This window comes from Sciurus carolinensis, chromosome X (genome assembly GCF_902686445.1).
Source record: "Sciurus carolinensis chromosome X, mSciCar1.2, whole genome shotgun sequence".
Lineage (NCBI taxonomy): Eukaryota > Metazoa > Chordata > Mammalia > Rodentia > Sciuridae > Sciurus > Sciurus carolinensis.
The window spans coordinates 30696493-30716572 of NC_062232.1; the positions used below are offsets into that span (position 1 = coordinate 30696493).

Below are 20080 nucleotides of genomic sequence, written 5' to 3' on the forward strand. Positions count from 1 at the left end.
AATGCATAAAGACAGGGGGCCTGTGGGGTTGCCATATAGTGAGATGGTATGAACAGTTTGAGGTGGGAGTTGTGAATCCAGTGCGGGATGACCTCAAGTTTGGCAGTGAAGCGGGTAGTCAAGATTACTCTTCCATTTGGAGGTTATTGAAGGAGAGGAGGTGTAGAGGGGTAGAGAATAGGACTAGATCTCCTGGAGTTAGAGGAGAACATGAGGCCTTAGGATTAGGCAGCAGCTGATCAGCATGGGTCAACTGAGATAGAGGGGTCATTAGGTGAAGCAGGATGGTGGAGGGCTGGTAAGCAAGAGTAGGAGGGAGCATAGAGTGGCCATACATCAGCTCAAAGGGAGAGGTATTTAGGGGTTTCCTTGGTAGGGCCCTGACCCTGAGTAGGGCTAGAGGAAAGAATTTAAGCCAGTCCAAATGTATCTCTAGTGATAGTTTGGTCAAGATGGATTTTAGGGTTCAATTGGTCCGTTCCACCTTTCCAGACAACTGAGGATGATGGGGAATATGAAAGTGCCAGGGGATATTTAGAGCCTTGGAAATAATTTGGGAGATTTGAGATGTAAACTCCAGGCCATTATCAATCAGCAGTGAGCCAGGCAACCCAAAACGGGGGATAATTTCTCTTATTAAGGTGTTAGCCACTATTTGGGCCCTTTTATTGGTTGTAGGGGAGGCCTCTGTCCAGCCAGTGAAGGTATCCACTAGGACCAAGAGATATTTAAATTTTTTTGTTGTGGGCATGTGGGTGAAGTCCATCTGCCAATCAGATGCAGGTAAATGGCCTTGGGCTTGATGGACTGGAAAGGTGGGGTGGGGGGGGCAGCAAAGGTTTGAGTTGGGATTGGAACTTTGGTAGATGTTGCAAAAGCAGAGAGGGTTTTTAGAAATTTTGAGTCCTGCAGGGAAAGGGGAATATAGGACTTTATGTATTCTCGCAGAACAGAGGTGTTGGGGTGGAAGAGGTTATGTAGGTAAGTTAGTATATCTTGAGTAGTAGGGGTATGGGTTTGAAGTGAGGAAGACAGTGTCATAATGGGGGCCTCAGCAGAGGGACTTAAGGTTGCCTGTCTTGCCGCCCCATTGGCTTTGTTATTTCCCTTGGAAATTGTAGAATTATCGGTTTGGTGGGATCTGCAATGAGTTATTCTTATTGCAGTGGGGAGATGGAAGGCCTCAAGCAGGGGCATAATGTAGGAGGCATTGACCACCGAGGTCCCCTTGGTGGTGAGGAGTCCCCTCTCCTCCCATATGACTGAGTGTGACAAGAGGATATTGAAAGCATATTTGGAGTTGGTATAAATGTTAAGAGTGTATCCTTGAGCTAGAGTAAAGGCCTCTGTGAGAGCAATAAGTTCTGCCTATTGGTTGGAGGTATTGGGGAGTAGAGGCTTGGCCTCAATGATTTCATTAAGGGATACTATGGCATACCCTGCCCTGCAGGTACCCTCATGAAGGAAAGAGCTCCCATCAGTAAACCATGTGTAGGTGGCTTGTGACAGAGGCCCCTCCTGTATGTGGATAGAGTGAGGTAGAAGGTCTTCTAGGGTCTTCACACAGGAGTGGAGTGGAGGAGGGGAGTTTCCTGAAGGAGGAGGAAGAAGACTGGCCAGATTAATCAGTGGACAGGTTTGAAAAGTCAGTGTAGAATCCTCTATAAGAGCAACTTTAAGGGAAAGAATCCTGGAAGGAAGAAGTGTTCGAAGATCTTTGTAAGTGAGAAGTTCAGAGAGGTGATGTGGAGAGAGAACAGAGAACTGTGATAGGAGATCTGAAGGTTAGTGTCTTTGATTCCTGTACAAGGAGGGCCCAACCTTGGATGGTTATATCTAGTTTTTTGAAAGGTATGGGACAGGAGTGAAGGTCATCCCGGTTTGTGCCCCAAGGCTTCCAAAGCATATCCATCCTTTTCTGTGATATACAAAGAGAATGAGCAAGTAAGGTCACAAAGGTAGAGAGCAGGGGCTCCAGGAGGGCTTGTTAAAGCTTGTGGAAATGAGTGATGGGACTCAGGAGGGGTTCAGAGAGAGGGCCACTTGCAGCCTCATATAGAAGACGAGCCAAAAGGGAGTAGTTTGGAATCCAAGAGCAGAGGAATCCTGCCATCCCTGAAAAAGAGAGGATCTCCTTTTTTGTAGTGGGAAGTGGTAGGGAAGAAATTATATTTTTTCTATCAGCGGTGATTGCCTTGTGGGTTGGTGTAATGAGGAGACCCAGATAAGTGACCTGGTGGGGAGATAGCTGAACCTTTGAGGGGAAAATCTGATATCTGTGGTGAGCTAGGAAGTTGAGGAGGATGTTGGCGTTAGTTAGACTGATCTGTAGAGAGGGGCTTCAAAGAAGGAGGTCATCTACATATTGGATAAGTTTAAATTGAGGGAGTAAGAGGGAAGATAGTTCCCTAGAAAGGTCTTGGTCAAGTACATGGGGGCTATATCTAAATCCTTGGAGCAGAACAGTTCAAGTTAACTTGGTAGATATATGGGTGTCCGGGTCTATCCAGGTAAAGGCAAAAATGTCTTGGGATTGAGGGTGTACAGAAATGGGGAAAAAGGCATTTTTTGATCCAGAACTGAAAAGTAAGTGTTGTCGGAGGGAATGGTAGAAAGGAGAGTATATAGGTTGGGAACTACTGGGTAAATAGGAATTATGGCCACACTGATGGGGCGAAGATCCTGTACAAGTCTGTAGGATCCATTCAGTTTCTTGACCGTTAATATGGGTGTGTTAAAAGGGGAGTTTGTTTGGCATCAGGGGCCCTTTTGGAGGAGATCAGAGCTTAGAGGCTTGAGACCCCTGAAACTCTGGAGGGAAAGTGAGTATTGGGATTGTGTTGGGAAGTAGGTGGGATCCTTGAGATGTATAACCAAAGGGAGTTGGTGAGCAGCTATGGAGGGGTTTTGGACGTCCCAGACCAAGGGATTAACTTCTCATGCAGGTAAGGGGTAGGAGGGGTCCACGGAATTTGCCTGAAGTACTAACAGGAGGGGGACTAAAGGCAAGCTGGAGTCGAGGCGAGACTCAGGAGCAAAGGTAATAGAAGCTCCTACTTTGGCTAGGAGATCTCTGCCTAAGAGGGGGACTGGGCAGCGGGGAATCATCAGGAAGGAATGGGAAAGGGTAATGCCCTGGAATATGCAGTGAAGCAAAGGGATTTACAGAGACTGGTAAGGTGTTCCTTCTACCCCAACAATAGAGGAACGAGAAATGGAAGTAGGTCCCCAAAACTCCTTTAGGACACAGTATGTGGCTCCAGTGTCTAAAAAGAAAGATATGGGCCTACCTGCTACCACAGTGGTTACCCTGGGCTCCCGAGAAGTGATGGTGGTGGTTGGGTGTGGGGATCCTGAGCCTCCTCAGTCATCCATTGCCAGACCTAGAAGATCTGCTTGAAAGGTATCAGGGCCACATGGCCTTGCACCTCTTGCTGTGTGAGGACAGTTGACAGCCCAATATCCTTCCTGACTGCATTTGGGACATGCACCAGGAGGCTTCTGGGTATTTGGGCATGCTCTGGCTCAGTGACCTGTTTTACCACATTTGAAACAAGGACCCAGGGGTCCCCTGGCTGCTTCTTAGGGTGTGGGGGTGTCCAAGTACCTGTGGTTGGGGCAGGTTGAAAGGCCTCGGGCAGCATCTAATATTTGTGTTTACGAGCCTTTTCATCTCTCCTATTATACACCTTAAAAGTCACCACTAGGACCTCTGCCTATGGAGTTAGGGGTCCTCTCTCTAGGTGTTTAAGTTTAGCCTTAATATCAGGGAAGCTTTGGGAGAAAAATGGGTCATTAGTAGTTGTCTCCCATCTGGTGTTTCAGGGTCTAGATTGGTGTACTGTAGAAGGACCTTTGTAAGGCAGTCCAAGAACATTGAGGATTTTTCATTTTTGTCCTGAATAACTTCTTGGAGTTTCTCATAGTTAATAGCCTTATATGCCAATTTTCATAGTCCTGCCATGAGACAGGTAATAAATTGGTCTCTATTAGTGATCCCACTAGCTGGATTATAATCCCAGTTAGAATCACGATCAGGGACTGCCTCAGTGCCAAGTGGGTGAGCAGAAGTGGTTTGGTGGACCTTGTCAGCATAATTTCTGGCCTGCTCCCAAACTCGCCTGCATTCCTCAGGTAGGAGAGTGTTGGACAGGATCATATGAACATCATAGAAGTTGAGGACATATGATTGGGCTAGGTATTGAAACTCTTCATGTAACCAGAAGGATTGGAGGTGAAGGACCCTAGCTTCTTTTCAATTTGAGAAAGGTCACTGAGGGAGAAAGGGACGTGTACCCTGACAGCTCCCTCAGACCCTGCTACTTCGTGAAGGGGAAGCAGGGGTGCAGGCTGGTTAGAGAGTTCCATGTGAGAGAAGTAGCAGGAGGACTGAAAGTGGGTGAGGGAGGTCCCAGAGGAGTCTGAGCAAAAGGTTGAGATTGGTAGAGAGGGAGATCATCAGCAGGGTCAAAATCTGGGTTTTCAGGAGGGTCCTGGGGTCGAGGGGTCTTAAGGGCTTGTAGAACCTGGACTGGAGAACAAAAAGAGCAGAGGGATGGCTTGGAATGGAGGAAGGAGAAGACCTGGACGTAGGGGATCTCTTTCCATTTCCCCGAGTGCTCACAAAGGTTGAAAAGGTCCCTCAAATGTTGGGATCTAGGGTGCCATTAAGTGGCCATTTGGAGTCATTGTCTAAGGTATAGAGGGGCCAAATTCTGTTGCAAAGACAAACTAATTTTTGTGCCTTCAAGTCAGGGGTAAGGTGAAGTGAGTCTAAATTTGCCAAAAGGCAACCCAAAAGGGTGTCTGAGGGGTTGGCAGAGGTGGCTGCACCCATGGCAAAAGAGAGAGTAGATAGGGAGAAGCAGAGGCGTCCCTCTGTGTTCTCTTGTACCAAATAAGAAGGAGCTAACCAGTCTGGAAGTCATCACTGCCTCAGGACAGTAGCTGGGGCTAAGGCCCAGAGGGGTTCTTGGTGCCCGGCACCAGGGCTTTGAGCTGGAAGAGTGACTGAGACCCGTAGAGAAGGATCTTTTACCAGGGTAACACCCTCAGGACCTATGGACTCAGTTGACAGTGGGGATCAACCATGGCTCTGAAAGCCTTGGTTGGGGGTACCCCTAGTCAAGCGAGGAACCCTGGGAGTGCCAGATGTTCAACAGTCACTTCCCAGGACCTGCAGGCCGTTTGAGTTGATCGAAGGCAGGGAACTTATCTGAATCAGCCAGCAGTGGATGAGAAGTCAAGCACTTGGTGAAATGGAAGGTGAATTCTTGGTGAGGGTGGGCTTAGGACCAAGTATAGGATTCCAAAGCAGCTCAGATCCCCACAGGGAGAACAAGATTGATGGAGGAGCCTATCTGAGTCATGGACCAATGAAAGGACACGCATGAAGTCCGAACAGAGTCCAAGCACCACACCACACACCGGAATCTCACACAAGAGATTTATTGTCAGTAGCACACGGGCCAACCAACAAGGCTGTCCCCCAGAGAGAACAGCAGCGTGTCAATTCTCACAGAGCAGTTTTATAGTCTGTAATAGGAATTTTATGCATGCTCAGGGGTTACATCATGGGCTGGGGTGATATTGACCTCTATATTTTACAGGAAGCTAAGCAGCATTGCCTCAGGATTGAAACTTAAGAGCCCCATAGGTAAAATGGCTTCCGACCTAAAATGGTGGCTCTGATGCCAATACCTACAATACTTTGTGCTTCTCCTCCCCAAAGCCTGGTACCTGAGCCTCCCACTTCCATTCTGAACTTCCTCCCCAGTCAGCAGAGATGGAGAGGAGCAGAAGAATGAAGTGCTAACTCTGCTTCCCACCTTGTTTGGATGTTTTGGATCTGAAAAGGAAAGAAATGAGTATGGGGGGGAGAATGAACAAAAGGAAGCATATTAGAGCTAATGAAACCTAGTAACTAACTCATAAAGCACCATGAACTTTAGCATGAAGGTTCTCAAGCTCTGGTGCACATTAAAGTCTTCTGGAACGTGCACATTAAAGTCTTCTGGAACGCCTTTGAAAATCTCAGTGCCTGGGCCCTTCCCAGACCAAATGCATAAGCCTTTGGGATGGACAGAGGCATTCCTGTCATTGAAAACCAGTGGCTCATCATGTGACTCAAAAAATTATCTGTGAACCCACAGCCTGAACCTCACCTGAGAACTTATTAGCAATGCAAAATTTCAAGCCCCATCCCAGACCTGCTGAATCAGAATCTACAATCAAAGGAAGTCCAAATGATGAATGCACTCAATGACCTTTGTGAAGGACTCTTTAGCAGCCTGGCTGTCAACCATGGCTACACCATGGGATAACCTAGGATACTAAAAAATAATACTGATTTTCAAATTTTAACAACTGATTCACTCTGCCCTCATGCACATATTGGACAAAACACTTAGAATATCTCAATAGTAATTAATGAATTAACAAATATCCAAGGAGATTTGGGTACCTTCTCTTATTTGCATTTGTTTCATACACACACACACACACACACACACACACACACACACACACACTTTTAATCATTCTGTTTTATAAATGGTTTAAAAACCCATTTGTTTTATCACAAACATGAGTTGAAAAAATATGGTATAGAAGCCAAATCTAACCCATCTGGTTTTGTAAATAAAGTTTCATTAGAACAGATGCAGGTCCATTTGTTTTGATATTGCCAATTGCTGTATTCATGCAACAGTGTAGAGTTAATATGTATGACAAAGACTGTCCTACCAAGTCCAAAATACTATCAAGTCCTTAAGAGAAAATGTTTGCTGACATCTTTTTTTTTTAATTGATTTTTAAATTTTGGTACTGGGGATTGAATCCAAAGGTGCTTTACCACTGAGCTACATCCCCAGCCCTTTGTGTTCTTTATTTTGAGACAAGGTCTCACTAAATTGTTTAGGGGCTCACTAATTTGCTGAGGTTGGCCTTGAACTTCTGATCTTCCTGCGTCAACCTCCCAAGTCACTGGGATAACAAGCATGCGCCACCACACCTGGCTACCTGACTCTGTTTTATAGTAATTTTTCATAGGCCTTTGATTTACCTAAAACTACCAAATATTTCTAAATTTTCAACTGTTTTTATACTTATGCTCATTCCACTTTGATCAAAAATTTCACTACCTGAGACATCCTCTGGAAAAAGGAAAGCATGTATTATATTGATTTTTGCTTAGGACTGTACTAATTCAATGTCACATCTCCAGCTAAGGGATGAATGGTATTATAGACACTGTTGGTTAACAGTCATTCCACTCATTCTTCCTTGTTAATGCAACACTGATTTGGGGGAAGTGACAATGTGCCCAGTTCTTATTAATAAATCATAATTAGTCTACATCAGTCATGGCAGTCATGGTCCCTTTTTAAGATACTTTATTAGTCTCTCTTGCCACTGGGGTGGCCATATGACTTCTGCACTAAGGAATACATGGAAATGTCTGGTTTTCTAAGAAATGTTTATTCCTCTGATAAAACAGACAGATCTTTGTGGAAAGAAAGCATTTGATCTTGGTAATTATCCTTCTTGGGATGCTGATATGAGATTGCAATGTAAGGAGCAGACACATTCACCTTGTAACCATGAAGAAAGGCCAAGAGAATTACAGGACTCCAAAGTAGACCCTGTCATACTTTTGCCAGTCATCAGCCCTGGTGTTTTCTATCACACAAGCTTCTTGATAAATAAACACAGTTGATATTATCATTTAAGGTCTTTGTGGATGTAAGGCAGCTTGGGACCCGCGGCAATTCTAGCCACCGCTGGGCTATCCCACTGAACTGTCGCCCGTGTACTCGGCTCAGTTGCGGCTCACCAATAGCTCCCAGAAAAATGCACCACAGACATGAGGTCTCACGCAAGAGACTTTATTATGCAGACGACTAACACGTCCGCTCCAGGGCGAAAAGAAAGGAAAAAAGGGAAGATGGCTTCTGCGCTTCTCCCAGATATTAGAATCTCCTGGGCTGGAAGGAACCAGTAGCGGAGGAGAATACTTACAAGCTGACTGATGAACCAATAGCTATTTAGCATGTTAGGACATAACGTGGGAAGCAGGAAAATGGCGGCAGTGTAAGCCGGAAATTCCTGTAAGTAAGAGGCAGGCAGAGCACAGATTGACAGGTGGTTGGGAGGCAGAGTATCGGCTTTATATTACAGTGGATATTCTATTCATTGTGGCTCATCCAACATATATAAAATGACTACAGGGACATGGCAGTTTTCAATCTAACTCAGAATTAAATCCATCTTTTTCCCCATTTTTTTAAACGACCAGTGTTATACGTGGATGCTATAAGTTAGTTAGTGATTCAGGTATCTAAAATAGGTTGTCTGTGTTGTTAACAACAGTCTGCTGGGCTATATGGATTGTCCCAATTGTACATATGCAAAAACCGCATTGAGGCAATGTTATTTTCTGAAATCGCAAAACTAATAAGTGACAGAATAAGAACCATTTCGTTTCTGAAGAGTGTAATGTCTTTGCATCATTTCTGTTCTGCTCAATTCTCTGCTGTATGTAATACATATAAACACATTGGACTTTATTTTATTTTAAGCAACAGCTGTCCTTTATAAATGATTGGCAGTTATTTTTGTGCGCAGTGTGTGCATGTCCCTTCCAAGTGTTCAGACCCAGTGTCCATGCTCTTTGCTGCATTCAGTCATTCCCTAACTTCCCTGAAAGAATGAATTTCTTTATGTTTTAGAAGAAGTAGTATATCCAAAAGGTTTAGGAATAAACATAAAATGATTAATGGTGAAGCCTTTGTCTTGTCCTCAGTATCTTCCTTCCTGCCACAGAAGGCAGCCTTCCTAGGAAGCCTTACATCCACTTGTTTTATATAGCATGCATGGATACATGCTCTCCCCTACCTTACCCAAGTAGTAGCCTAATTGACAGGTTCCTGCACCTTGCTTATTTTCCTCAAATAAATTTTTATCAATCAACTTTACATACTGGTCACTAGTGATATTTTGGGACTGGGGATTCTTCCTTTTGCCTCTTACATCGGGACAGTTACCAAATCCACCACCTTGACTGGTTTTATCCAAGTATCCTGAATAATCACATCAAAATTAAAGAGGTTTTATTTTATGTAAGCTGTGTGCCACCTTGCACAAATAAAGTCCCCAAAGTTAATCTACATGAGGCGTAGCCAACCTTTCCCCTCTTCTTCATTTCCCAGCTAGTTGTATTTCAACTGGTAGTTGAAAAAAAAAAAAGAGTTGGCACATAACCTACCCAGTGCAAATACTGTCCGCAGACACTTCACTGTCTCCTAGTATGTTTTCAGCAAAAAATACCTTACTATTTGTATCAATTTACAAGTGTTTTATTTTCTCAGAAGTTAGATACATCTGTTAGGTGACTTGTGTGTAAGTTCAGCCATTTTCCCTAGAACACCCCTCTTGATAAGAAATTAGAAGAATTCTGAGCTTCTTGCTTGGATTTCCAGCTTGCAGTTCTTTTGACTTTCTGCTCTCAACAAATTGTTACCTGATGGCACTACTGCCAGCTTCAAAGGAAGATAGACAAAGCTTTTAGTTTCGAATTTTCCATCTTCAGGAGGCTCTGGGGAGTGGAAAGCTTTTAAAAGTGAAAAGGAAGCAAAGTGAGACAAAAGGCTGGATACAAACATATGCATATTTAGTTAGCATGTGCTAAACATGCCCTGGGAGAGGGGAGATCTCCACTCTCAGTTTCTTTGATGTCCCCCAGGCCAGGACAGGGATAGCCCTCTAGCCTATTGAGGAAGTTGTCCCCAATTTCAATGGGGCTCTTAGTTTGGTCTATAATAATTAAAACATTTTTATAGCAACATTAAATACCAAATAAATTATTTGTTTAATGAAGAAAAGAATTGTTAAAGAGAATCCATAGTTTTCAAAAGCAGCTTTTGGTGTTAGAATTGGTTTTTAGTCCCTTGTCTTCTACAGACTTCCTTCCCTATCATTCTTGTTTAAGGAAAGGAGAAGTCAACTGAAGTGTTCTATGTCAATGCTTCTGGGCCCTTCTCAGCACTACACACTCACAGGGAAATCACCCACTTCCCAACTTTCCCAGGTAGGTTCTGAGCTGATTAATCAAATATGGTAAAAATATGCTCAACTCTACTCTTTCCAGTTATGAATACAGGCCTTCACTGCTTTGAGTTTCTCAAATTCTATTCATAAATGGCAGCAAGAAAACAGAAAAGCACATATTTTATACAAGAGAAGCAGACAGTCTTTGATGGAATTTGTATCTACTGGATTTTGTTCTTTAACTCCCCTATCATGATGAAAATTTTACCTCCTGAGGCTCCTCCTTCTGAAATGGTTGTCAGACTGTGAGAAACAGAAAGTCTGGTGATCCATTTTCAGAATATAGTATTCAGCCTTAATTGGATTCAATTATAGCCATTTTAATTATAGCACTCCCCTTTGCCCCCCTATTTTAAAATTAGCCAATCCCCATAAATTGTAACCACAAGCTCCTCCAATCAGGGTGGAAGGGCAGTGCTGCATTAGGGATATAAACAGGTGGACTGCCCACCCAGGCACTTGCTAGCCAGGTTCTGTAGCTCACCCTTCCAGTGGAAGTAAACTTTGCCTTGCCCACCCGCTTCCAATCACGCACCTCGATGTTTCTAACAAGACCTTTCTGGGAGCTTCAGATCTGTCTATCATTTGTATAACTTTAGCCTGTTCTAAAACTTTGGATTCTCTTTAATCACTTTTTTTCTTCATTAAGCAAATATTTTACATGGTATTTTACATTACTATAAAATGTTTTAATTATTATACAAGTTCTTGATTGGATATGTCAAAATTTGTGCCACTGTAAACATAACTATTATGCAGTTCTCATTCATACTAAAGCACTGTTCTACTAAAGTGTTAAATTATTTGCTTCTAAGTAATTTTTGAGTGCTTTCAGTGAGATAAAGATCTATGCAAATAGCTTACTGAGACATGAACTGGATCTATTTGTCTGAATTGCCAGTTATAATATTAGTCTTGATTTTATGTGAATTTTCTTCTGATCCTCTGACCTCAAGAACAAAATAAGTATTTCCCAAAGAAAGAAATCTGTCAATACCTTTTTGTTCAGTACCTTCTTTATTTTTTTATTTACTTAAAAAATAGAAATATATTTTCAATCATTATTTAATTGAAAGGTAAAATGAGCAGGCTTGCTTTTGACTGTACATGAAACATGAGGGGAAGATTGAATTTTCTAAGAGAGGGGTCACATTGGTTTGAAATACCGCATACATCAAGACGGACAGCTTTTTAGTTTGCTGTAATGCCAGGCTTCTTGGGTTCAAACCCCAGCTCCAAAGTTTACGTGTTAAATGATCTTGAGTTTATTATGTAATCTCTTTGAGCCTCCATTTCCTCACTTGCAAAATGGGGATGATAACAGTACCTACATTATTTGATATAGTGAAGATTGAGTTGCTACAAGTGAAATAAAAATTGGGTTTAATAAATCCCTCCAAAATTAACATCTGTTACATTTTCTTTATGTTTTTTCAAAGGAAACAAAAAAATTAGCTTATAGATTTTTTATTTCCTATCATACCAAAGAAACCAGAGGAACAATTATGCCATCCAGGCATGCAAAAAAGACTCATTTTCATGTGTGTTATTAATGCTTGTTATTCTAAAGCAATGTGGATAATATGAAATGACCACTTTTTATTGTCTATCTTGGGTTAGTTGTATAATTATTTTATATCACATATTTACTTACATTCATGGATAAGATGAAATGGAGGCAAAAGATGGGATGGTCTGAGAGACTAAGAGAGAGGGTAAAATTTCACCTATACGTCAAGGAAAATTGAGCCTGTATAAGATACTTGCTAGTCTCCAGAAATAGCTGATTAATATTTTTTTAATTTTTTTAGATGTTGATAGACCTTTATTTTGTTCATTTATTCATATGTGGTGCTGAGACTTGAACCCAGTGCCTCACACATGCTAGGCAAGTGCTCTACCACTGAGCCACAACCTCAGCCCCTGATTAATACTTTTTATTCCACTTAGTGCAATTTGATTCCAAATTTGTAAAGAGTGGATACTTGTGTAGGGAGTCCATTGTGATTGATAATAGCATAGGAGAAAGAGTAGACAAAAAAAATTTTTGTACTTTTTCGGGGTCTTAAGCCCCCCTGCCCTTCTCGATCAGCAGCAAGGGAAGGGGACACTCCCCAACAAGGTCAGACCAGGATAGGTAGAGCCGGCTGACCGCCCACTCCCAGCCCTCCGGGCGGAGGACAATCAGACGGGTCAGGGAGACCAGTCACAGCAGGAACTCATTTATTGAGGAAATCACACAGCTTTTATGTAGGGTGGGGGCTAGGCAGGAACCAATCAGCTTAAAGGTCAGCAAGGCATGGGAGGTTCACGCAGGCGAGAGTCCCATAGGACTATATGGCAAGCACGAGCTGATCACGTTCGCGGAACTGTTGTTAACCAATCCCTGACAGTGGTCCGATTTATCGTCATTAACTATTGAAACTGCCTTTGAGGCCTTGATCTTGCTCACTCACCAGGGAGTAAGGAGTCAGCCTGAGTTAGTTAACGTGTCATTAGTCCCAACAGTACTTATGTAAACCAAAATGTTCATAGTACTTGTATCTTTGTGATGAAATTACAAGTGATTTGCTTTCTATCTGTTTCTGCATTAATGAAATTTTGTATGATCTATTTTTTATATTTTAAACATTATTTTATAAAATTAAAATTTTCAATTAGGATGACAATTATAAAAAGAGTCAATGTTGTAGAACTTTTTTAATTTCTTTTTTTAGTTGTCAGTGGACCTTTATTTATTTATTTATATGCAGGGCTGAGGATCAAACCCAGGGCCTCACACATGCGAGGCAAGCACTCTACCACCGAGCCACAATACCAGCCCCAATGTTGTAGAATTTTAAAAGCATATTTATTGTTTAAAAGAAGCTCAGGCTTGGAATGTAGTTCATTGGTAGAGTACTTGCCCAGCGTGCACAAGACCCTGGGTTCCATCCCCAGGACGACAAAAACAAAAAACAAAAAAACAAAAACTTCATTCATCTATATTTCACAAGTTTTCACCTGTGATTACATTGTTAATAGTAATGAAGTAAATGAATCATTTGACAATTCCAGGTTTTTGGTATAATCCTTTGAAAACTGTTTGGGGTGTACTTTTTCTATTTGGAGCTTATTTTAATACTGAACCTTGCATATTTTAAGTATATCATTTGAAATATGCATAAGCCTCTAGTAAAAATCATACAATATTTCCCAAAACACATCCCAATGCATCTTAGAATCACAGAGTGTTGTAATAATAATGCCCCTCATAGAAGATCTAGTTCCAGGGTAAAACACTAATGATTTTGCATCACTACCATGCCCATGGAACATCTGAGTTTAAAATCCCTGATGTAGTCAAACTCCCTCAATTTCCCTTCCATGACTCCTTTTTTTTTCCAAGTTGGAAAAATAACTTACCATTAAAAATATAAGTCAAGGGCTCCTCCCTTGATGTCAAAGATTTAAATAATATTAGTGACCTGCAAATAAATACAGATTATAAGAATAGTACTTATTGACTATGTTTAAACATGGAAAAATAGAGGCAAAGGTTGGGGGTGGAGTACAGTGGTAGAGTGTTTGCCTAGCATTTACAAGGCCCTGGGTTCACTTCCCAGAGTGGAATGAAAGAAGGAAGTGAGAGATAATCAATAGCATCGAGACTGAGGGTGACCTGGTAACCTTTGTATCAAGGTATAGGATAGATTCATCAGTCGTTTTAAAGCAGAAACTTTATATAAAGGTTAATTATGATCACTACTATTTATTATTTATATGCTAGGGACTTAATTAGACAGGTTATTTATGTTATCTTATTTACATATTATGCCATTTTATAGGTTACTAAGGCTTAGAGGAAACTAAGGCTTAAAGGAGTAACTTCTCCAAATCTCATAACTAGTAATTGAGTCAAGTTTGCTTTGTATCTTTTAAGTATTTCCCCTACAAACATTCAAGACTTGAAATGCCAGGCTACTTTTCAATTAGGATTAAGGTCTAGGTTTGGACATACCCTAATACAGTTTCTATACAACCCTGAGATCTCCCCTAGAAATAATATGTAATTTCAACCTTCAGGTTAACATCTGTGTGCTAAACTTTGTGGGTGGAGGAGTTGAGGAATGTCTGATGGAAGGGGACCCCAAAAGAACCATTAGAAAACAAGGCTTCATCTGCACAGTGTTTGGGTGCAGAAAGCCTATAACACCCCAAACAAACACTAATGATAGTGTTATGACTAACATCATAACATTAATGATGATGGAGATCATGAGATGAGGACCTTGGATATGGACAGTGACATTTGACTTATGTTTTTAATGGTAAATTATTTGGTATAATTTGAAAAGGAGAAAATCCTCATTCCTTATTTTTTATTCTAAAATGTCATAGCTGAAAATGCAAATAACTCCAAGTCTTGAAAGTCTTGGTTTCTGATTATTTTAAGGAGGATGCAGACTGAGCACAATGATATACAGATGGTCCCCAATTACTGATAGTTGACTTCGAATTTTTCAACTTTGTGATGGTGAAAGGGATATGCATTCACTAAAGACCATACATCAAAGTTTGAATTTTGATATTTTCCTGGGCTACTACTATTTGGTTCAATACTCTCTCTCCATACTGGGTAGCAGCAGGGAGCTTTAGCTCCCAGGCAGACCCTTAATCATGAGGGCAAATAGCCAAGCAACCAAGACTACATTGTGCTGTGCTCCTAAGCTATGATGTTCAGTAGGTTAGGTTTATTAAATGGATTTTCAAATTAATGATATTTTCAATTTATGACGGGCTTATTGGGACATAACCCTATCCTAAGTGTAGGTTCTTCAGTATTCATAATTCCTTATCATAGAAAATACAGGCTGTAGGTCTTTTGAACCAGCAAATCTGGTTTTGGCCTTTTGTTCATGACATTCATTGAACCCAGAGATTTGCTCATCTGACATCTCCCATCTTTTGATGATACTGACTTTGATTTCTTTTGTTTGCATTTTCAGAAGGAGTTTTGGAGCACCTATACAAAAGCACAGCAAGGAGAGAGTAACAGAGGAAGTGACTGGTTTCAATTTTATCTTACCTTTCCATTAATCTTTGGTCTCTTCATTATCCTCCTTGTCATTTTCCTTATCTGGAGATGCTTCCTAAGAAACAAAACTCGTAGACAGACAGTGACTGAAAGCCATATTCCTTTCCCTCAGCACCTTAATATCATCACTCCGCCTCCCCCACCAGATGAAGTGTTTGATAGCAGTGGATTGTCTCCGGGCTTTCTGGAATATGTAGTTGGGCGCTCAGATTCTGTCTCCACTCGCCTGTCCAATTGTGATCCCCCACCAACCTATGAAGAAGCTACTGGCCAGGTGAACCTGCGGAGGAGTGAAACAGAACCTCATTTAGACCCTCCCCCAGAATATGAAGACATAGTCAACTCCAGCTCAGCCAGTGCCATAGCTATGGTGCCTGTGGTCACCACCATCAAATGAAGCTGCAAACTTCTTTTTATTCTAATCATTTTTAAAATACTAATGAAAGAAATTTCTAGCACTTTACCACTACATAAATGTGTATTGACTTATTTTATTAGACTCAGCATACCACTTCATTCTTACTGGTTTGATTTTCTTCAGTTTTGTTTCCTATTATAAAATCATTATCCATGCTCATTTTTGCTAGAGGAAAAATGTAAAGAATGAAAAACATCCCAGTGAGGGTCTTCATGTGATATGTGTATACACACACACACACACACACGTGTATATATATGCATGTGTCCATGTGTGTGCATCAACCCAGTATATTTTATAACTGTCTTAAAAATCCATTAACTTCTATCTAAGTCACCTGTAAACAGAGCATTACTCACCAAAATTGGGGGGAAAAGGGCACCAAGAATTTGTCATACATAGCCATAAACATGGTGTATAATTTTGCAGAAAAGGATGTACTTAGCATGTTTTCTAATTCTTAAAGGATTTGTTAACCTCCTATTTCTTCATTTACCTTAAAAGAAGAAACAAAGTATGGAGTCAGTCTCGATTTTGGAAACATCTCAAAATAAAGAAAAAGAGAGCACGTATACACAGTACTTAGAGTTTTAGCAATGAAATCTTTGCTCATTACTGGTATTTGACTCATTTTGAACTAGAGATTTTCTTCTTGGTTGACTACCACCCACCACCCCCACCCCCTGCCATTAAACACATTGCCTAGCATCTTAGAATGTCTCATGCTATTTGTATTAACATCTTGGTAGGGAGGATTTCCTGGCAATGGAATAATTTTTAATGAGGATAGATGTATTAATAATAGGCAATAGATACCAATTAGTCCTTTGCTCCTAGAGGGAGGTAGTAATTATTTTCTTCTTGCAGTTTTGTTTCCTTATAATCTACTGATTGTCTGTCCTACCACCACAGAATCTTCAAGCACCCATGAGTTCAGTTAAAAGTTCTTCAATTCTTAATGTTTTCGTACAGACTGAAGTCTTTGCCTCAAGATTATGAGACCACTTGCCATTAAATTATAAACTGTGCCAGGTGCGGGGGCACACACCTGCAATCCCAGTGGCTCAGGAGGCTGAGGCAGGAGGATCTCGAGTCAAGTTCAAAGCCAGCCTCAGGAATGGCGAGGCACTAAACAACTCAGTGTGACCCTGTCTCTAAATAAAATACAAAATAGGACTGGGGATGTGGCTCAGTGATCAAGTGTCCCTGAGTTCAGTCCCAGGTACCAAATAAATAAATAATAAACAGTTTTTTACATCACCCTTCATCTGGTGAAAAAAAGACTGCAAAATATGTGTTGTGGCAGGTGCACACTAAATCTAGTTATAGCCCCACACAGATCTCATTATTGTTGCTATTTCATTTTGTATTTTCATTAGACTTTTTTAAAAAATGCAGGTTTTTTATTTTTCCCTTGGAGCAGAAGGGATAGGCAGTGAAGGAACTACCAATGTAAATTGCTCAGAAAGAGAAAAAAGGATCCACTGAGATAGTGCGTATGTAATTTATACAACATGGAGGGCAATCCAAGTGTGAGATCCTAGAATTATTGTGCTTCAAAGAGAATGTTCTCCCTGTTTCCCAAAAATTGATCAGAGTTTTCACACAGTGAGAAATAGAGCAGATGTCTCCATAAATACCTAACATATTCCCAGTCTGAGTATATGGGCTGTTGCCTAACCCTTACTATACTCTGGTCTATACCAAAGCTGTGCCAACTTAAAGGTGATTGCCAACTCAGCAAACAAGATGAAGAAATGGAAAGGGAACTGAAATATATGAGTTTGGTTAATAGGTATCATAGTTTCCATAGACCAAAAACTGAACATATCTTGATAGTGGTCTCAGAAACAATAATATTGTTTCAGATTTTGCCATGACTACATGGCATGGTGATCTTTGGTTTTTAATTAAATCTGCAGGTGGGAGGGAATATTTGATTCGGTGAGTTATGTATGTATGTGTGGAGTTTTTTATTTGTTTTCAAATGAAAATTAAGGCTCCTTTTGTGTGGATTTTTGCTCTCTTGTCATTAATATCAGATGTTAAATTAGACCAGCAGTTTTTAAAGTGTGGCTTGTGGACCTCTGAGGTTCCTTGAAATCCTCTGAGGGACTCTGTGAGGTCAAACTATTTTCATCGTAATATAAGAAGATTATTTGTCTTTTCACTCTAATTCTCTTAAAGAGTTGAAAAACATAAAACAATGCTGTTTTCCCACACATCTTTTTTTCTGTTTTAGAAAATATAGCTATTTTTCATAAAAATGTGATTTATTTATGTTGGCACATAATCAATTTTTATTTTTAAGTGAATTAGTACTTAAATTTTTTCCTGTTTATTTTCTAATGTGGTAAGTACTGATAGACATAAATCTTATAAGCAAAAATGCTTTGGCATCCAGATCCCCATAGATTTTAAGAGTGTAAAAGGAGGTCTAGAGATCAAAAGTTTGAGAACTGCAGGATTAGGCAAACACAATAGTCTATTGCTTCGTATCTATTCTTGGGACTTGATTTTACATTTTAAACTCCTGATACTGAATTTAATGCTGCCTTTTAGATATACCTGGATTGCAATATAATAATGAATGTTGATCCTTGAAGCCAAAGCCAAATATTTAAACTGATCAATAACTACAGCTTTTTAGAATGTTGGTTAAAGAAAACCTCCCCCATAGAAATAGCTCCATCAACCACAAAATCTCATGGCAGCTTTCACATGATGATGAGAAAATAAACAAGATATCACTTTCTTCATGAAACATTATCTTAGGTTTGTTTGTTTTGTTTGAATATGGTTTGGGTTTTATATTTTTAAAATCCCTTTTGCTACCCCATCTGGTTTTATAAACTGAGTTTCTTAACATTTATTATAATGAAGGGGCTTGTCTGGAATAATATATATTTTTATGCTTTTACCTTTCTTACCTGATTGATATTGCATTCGCCTTTGATCATTTTTAATAAAGGTTTATTTTTGCAGAATGTATTTAGTACCTTTCTTAAGCAGTAACTAAGTTGAATCAACCAGTTTGGACTGAAATTGAAGAATGGGCTCAATGGTCTTTCAGTGGAATGATTTACCAACCTCCACATGCAGTGGTTGTGTCTGGAATCCTAGAACTGGCACTTTTTGCTTCTCTGCTCTAAATGTCACAATAAATTGTATTTGTTTAAAGGAAATAAAATGATTTCTTCTTTTCCTATTGACCAATACAAATGGAGATGTTGTGTTTGTTACATTGCTAATGATGACTTCTTTAAGACTGATCTGATCCAATAACTGTGGAGGTAGCTTTAACTTGGTTCTATGTAAATAGCATGAATTTTATTCTAATATTTCACATTTTTAAATGCTTGGTTTACATTAAATTATGGTATTTAACTATTTTTATGTTTGTACTAGGTAGGGGTTTTCTTGTTTCTGTGTTTTTGGTATGCTAAATAAAGCTATTTTTAAACCCAAGAGGCTTTTTCTGCCATGAGTTAATCATATTATGGTTAGATGATAAACATGCTGCATAAGCTCTTATTAATTATGTTCTTTTTGATAAGGTACAATGATTATGTTTCCTTTTTTGTGGATTTAGGGAATATTGCTAAGAAACCATAAATCTCCTGGTGACAACCTCAGGATGTTCCCAGCATAAAAAAGAACTTTCTAGGCTCAGTTGTGGCTCAGATGTAGAGCACTTGCATAGCAAGTTCAAGGACATGGGTTCAATCCCCAGCACAAAAATAAATAAGTAAATAAATAAATAAATAAATCCTCTCTGTACCACTTTTGAATGACCCTGGCATGATAAAAATGAAAACACTTGCTGAGTGTGATGGTGCACGCCTGTAATCCCAGCAACTCAGGAGGCTGAGGCAGGAGGATCACAAGTTCAAGTCCAACCTCAGCAACTTAGCGAGAACCTGTCTCAAAACAAAAAGTAAAAAGGGCTAGGGATGTGACTCAGTGGTAGAGGGACCCTAGGTTCAATCCTTGGTACCAAAAAAAAAAAAAAATGTAAACACTAAAGGAATAGATTGAGTCCCCCAATAGTTTGTCAAGACTTGGGAATGGTGGTATTTGCAAAAAGCTGGTTTTATCCTGCTTAGCAGAATAGCTTGCTCTTGACATTTGAGAAGATGAGAAAAGAAAGCACAAGATGAAAACATTGTGACCACAAGGCATTTTCCTAAGTATAGCCACCTCAAAGAGTAAATGCTAATACATCATGTCATTAGCCAAGCAAATGTAAACCTAAGTTGGTCTTTATGGTATAAAAATTAAAGCTGTATTCAAGGAATAATTTTAAATGTAATTTATAAGTCTAAGTGTTTTGTAAGCATATATCCCCAGACACTTACCAAAAAAGCATAAAAAATACTTTTTAAATATATAGCAATTTCAACGACACTCAACACCTATATCAAGACCTCGCTGGACTGGAAATGATAGAGCTCAGTAGTACAGCATTCAGAAGGCTC

At 40.2% G+C, this 20080-nt stretch overlaps 1 protein-coding gene across 1 annotated transcript in view; it reads left to right on the forward strand.

The window, feature by feature from the left end:
* The window catches only part of Prrg1 (proline rich and Gla domain 1), a 104457-nt gene extending 85639 nt beyond the window's left edge, over window positions 1-18818 (forward strand). Inside the window, exon 4 of the mRNA XM_047536835.1 lies at window positions 15096-18818. Coding sequence (XP_047392791.1) covers window positions 15096-15581 — 486 coding nt within the window. The 3' untranslated portion in view covers window positions 15582-18818. The remainder of the gene's footprint in view (window positions 1-15095) is intronic.
* Window positions 18819-20080: the final 1262 nt, after the last annotated feature.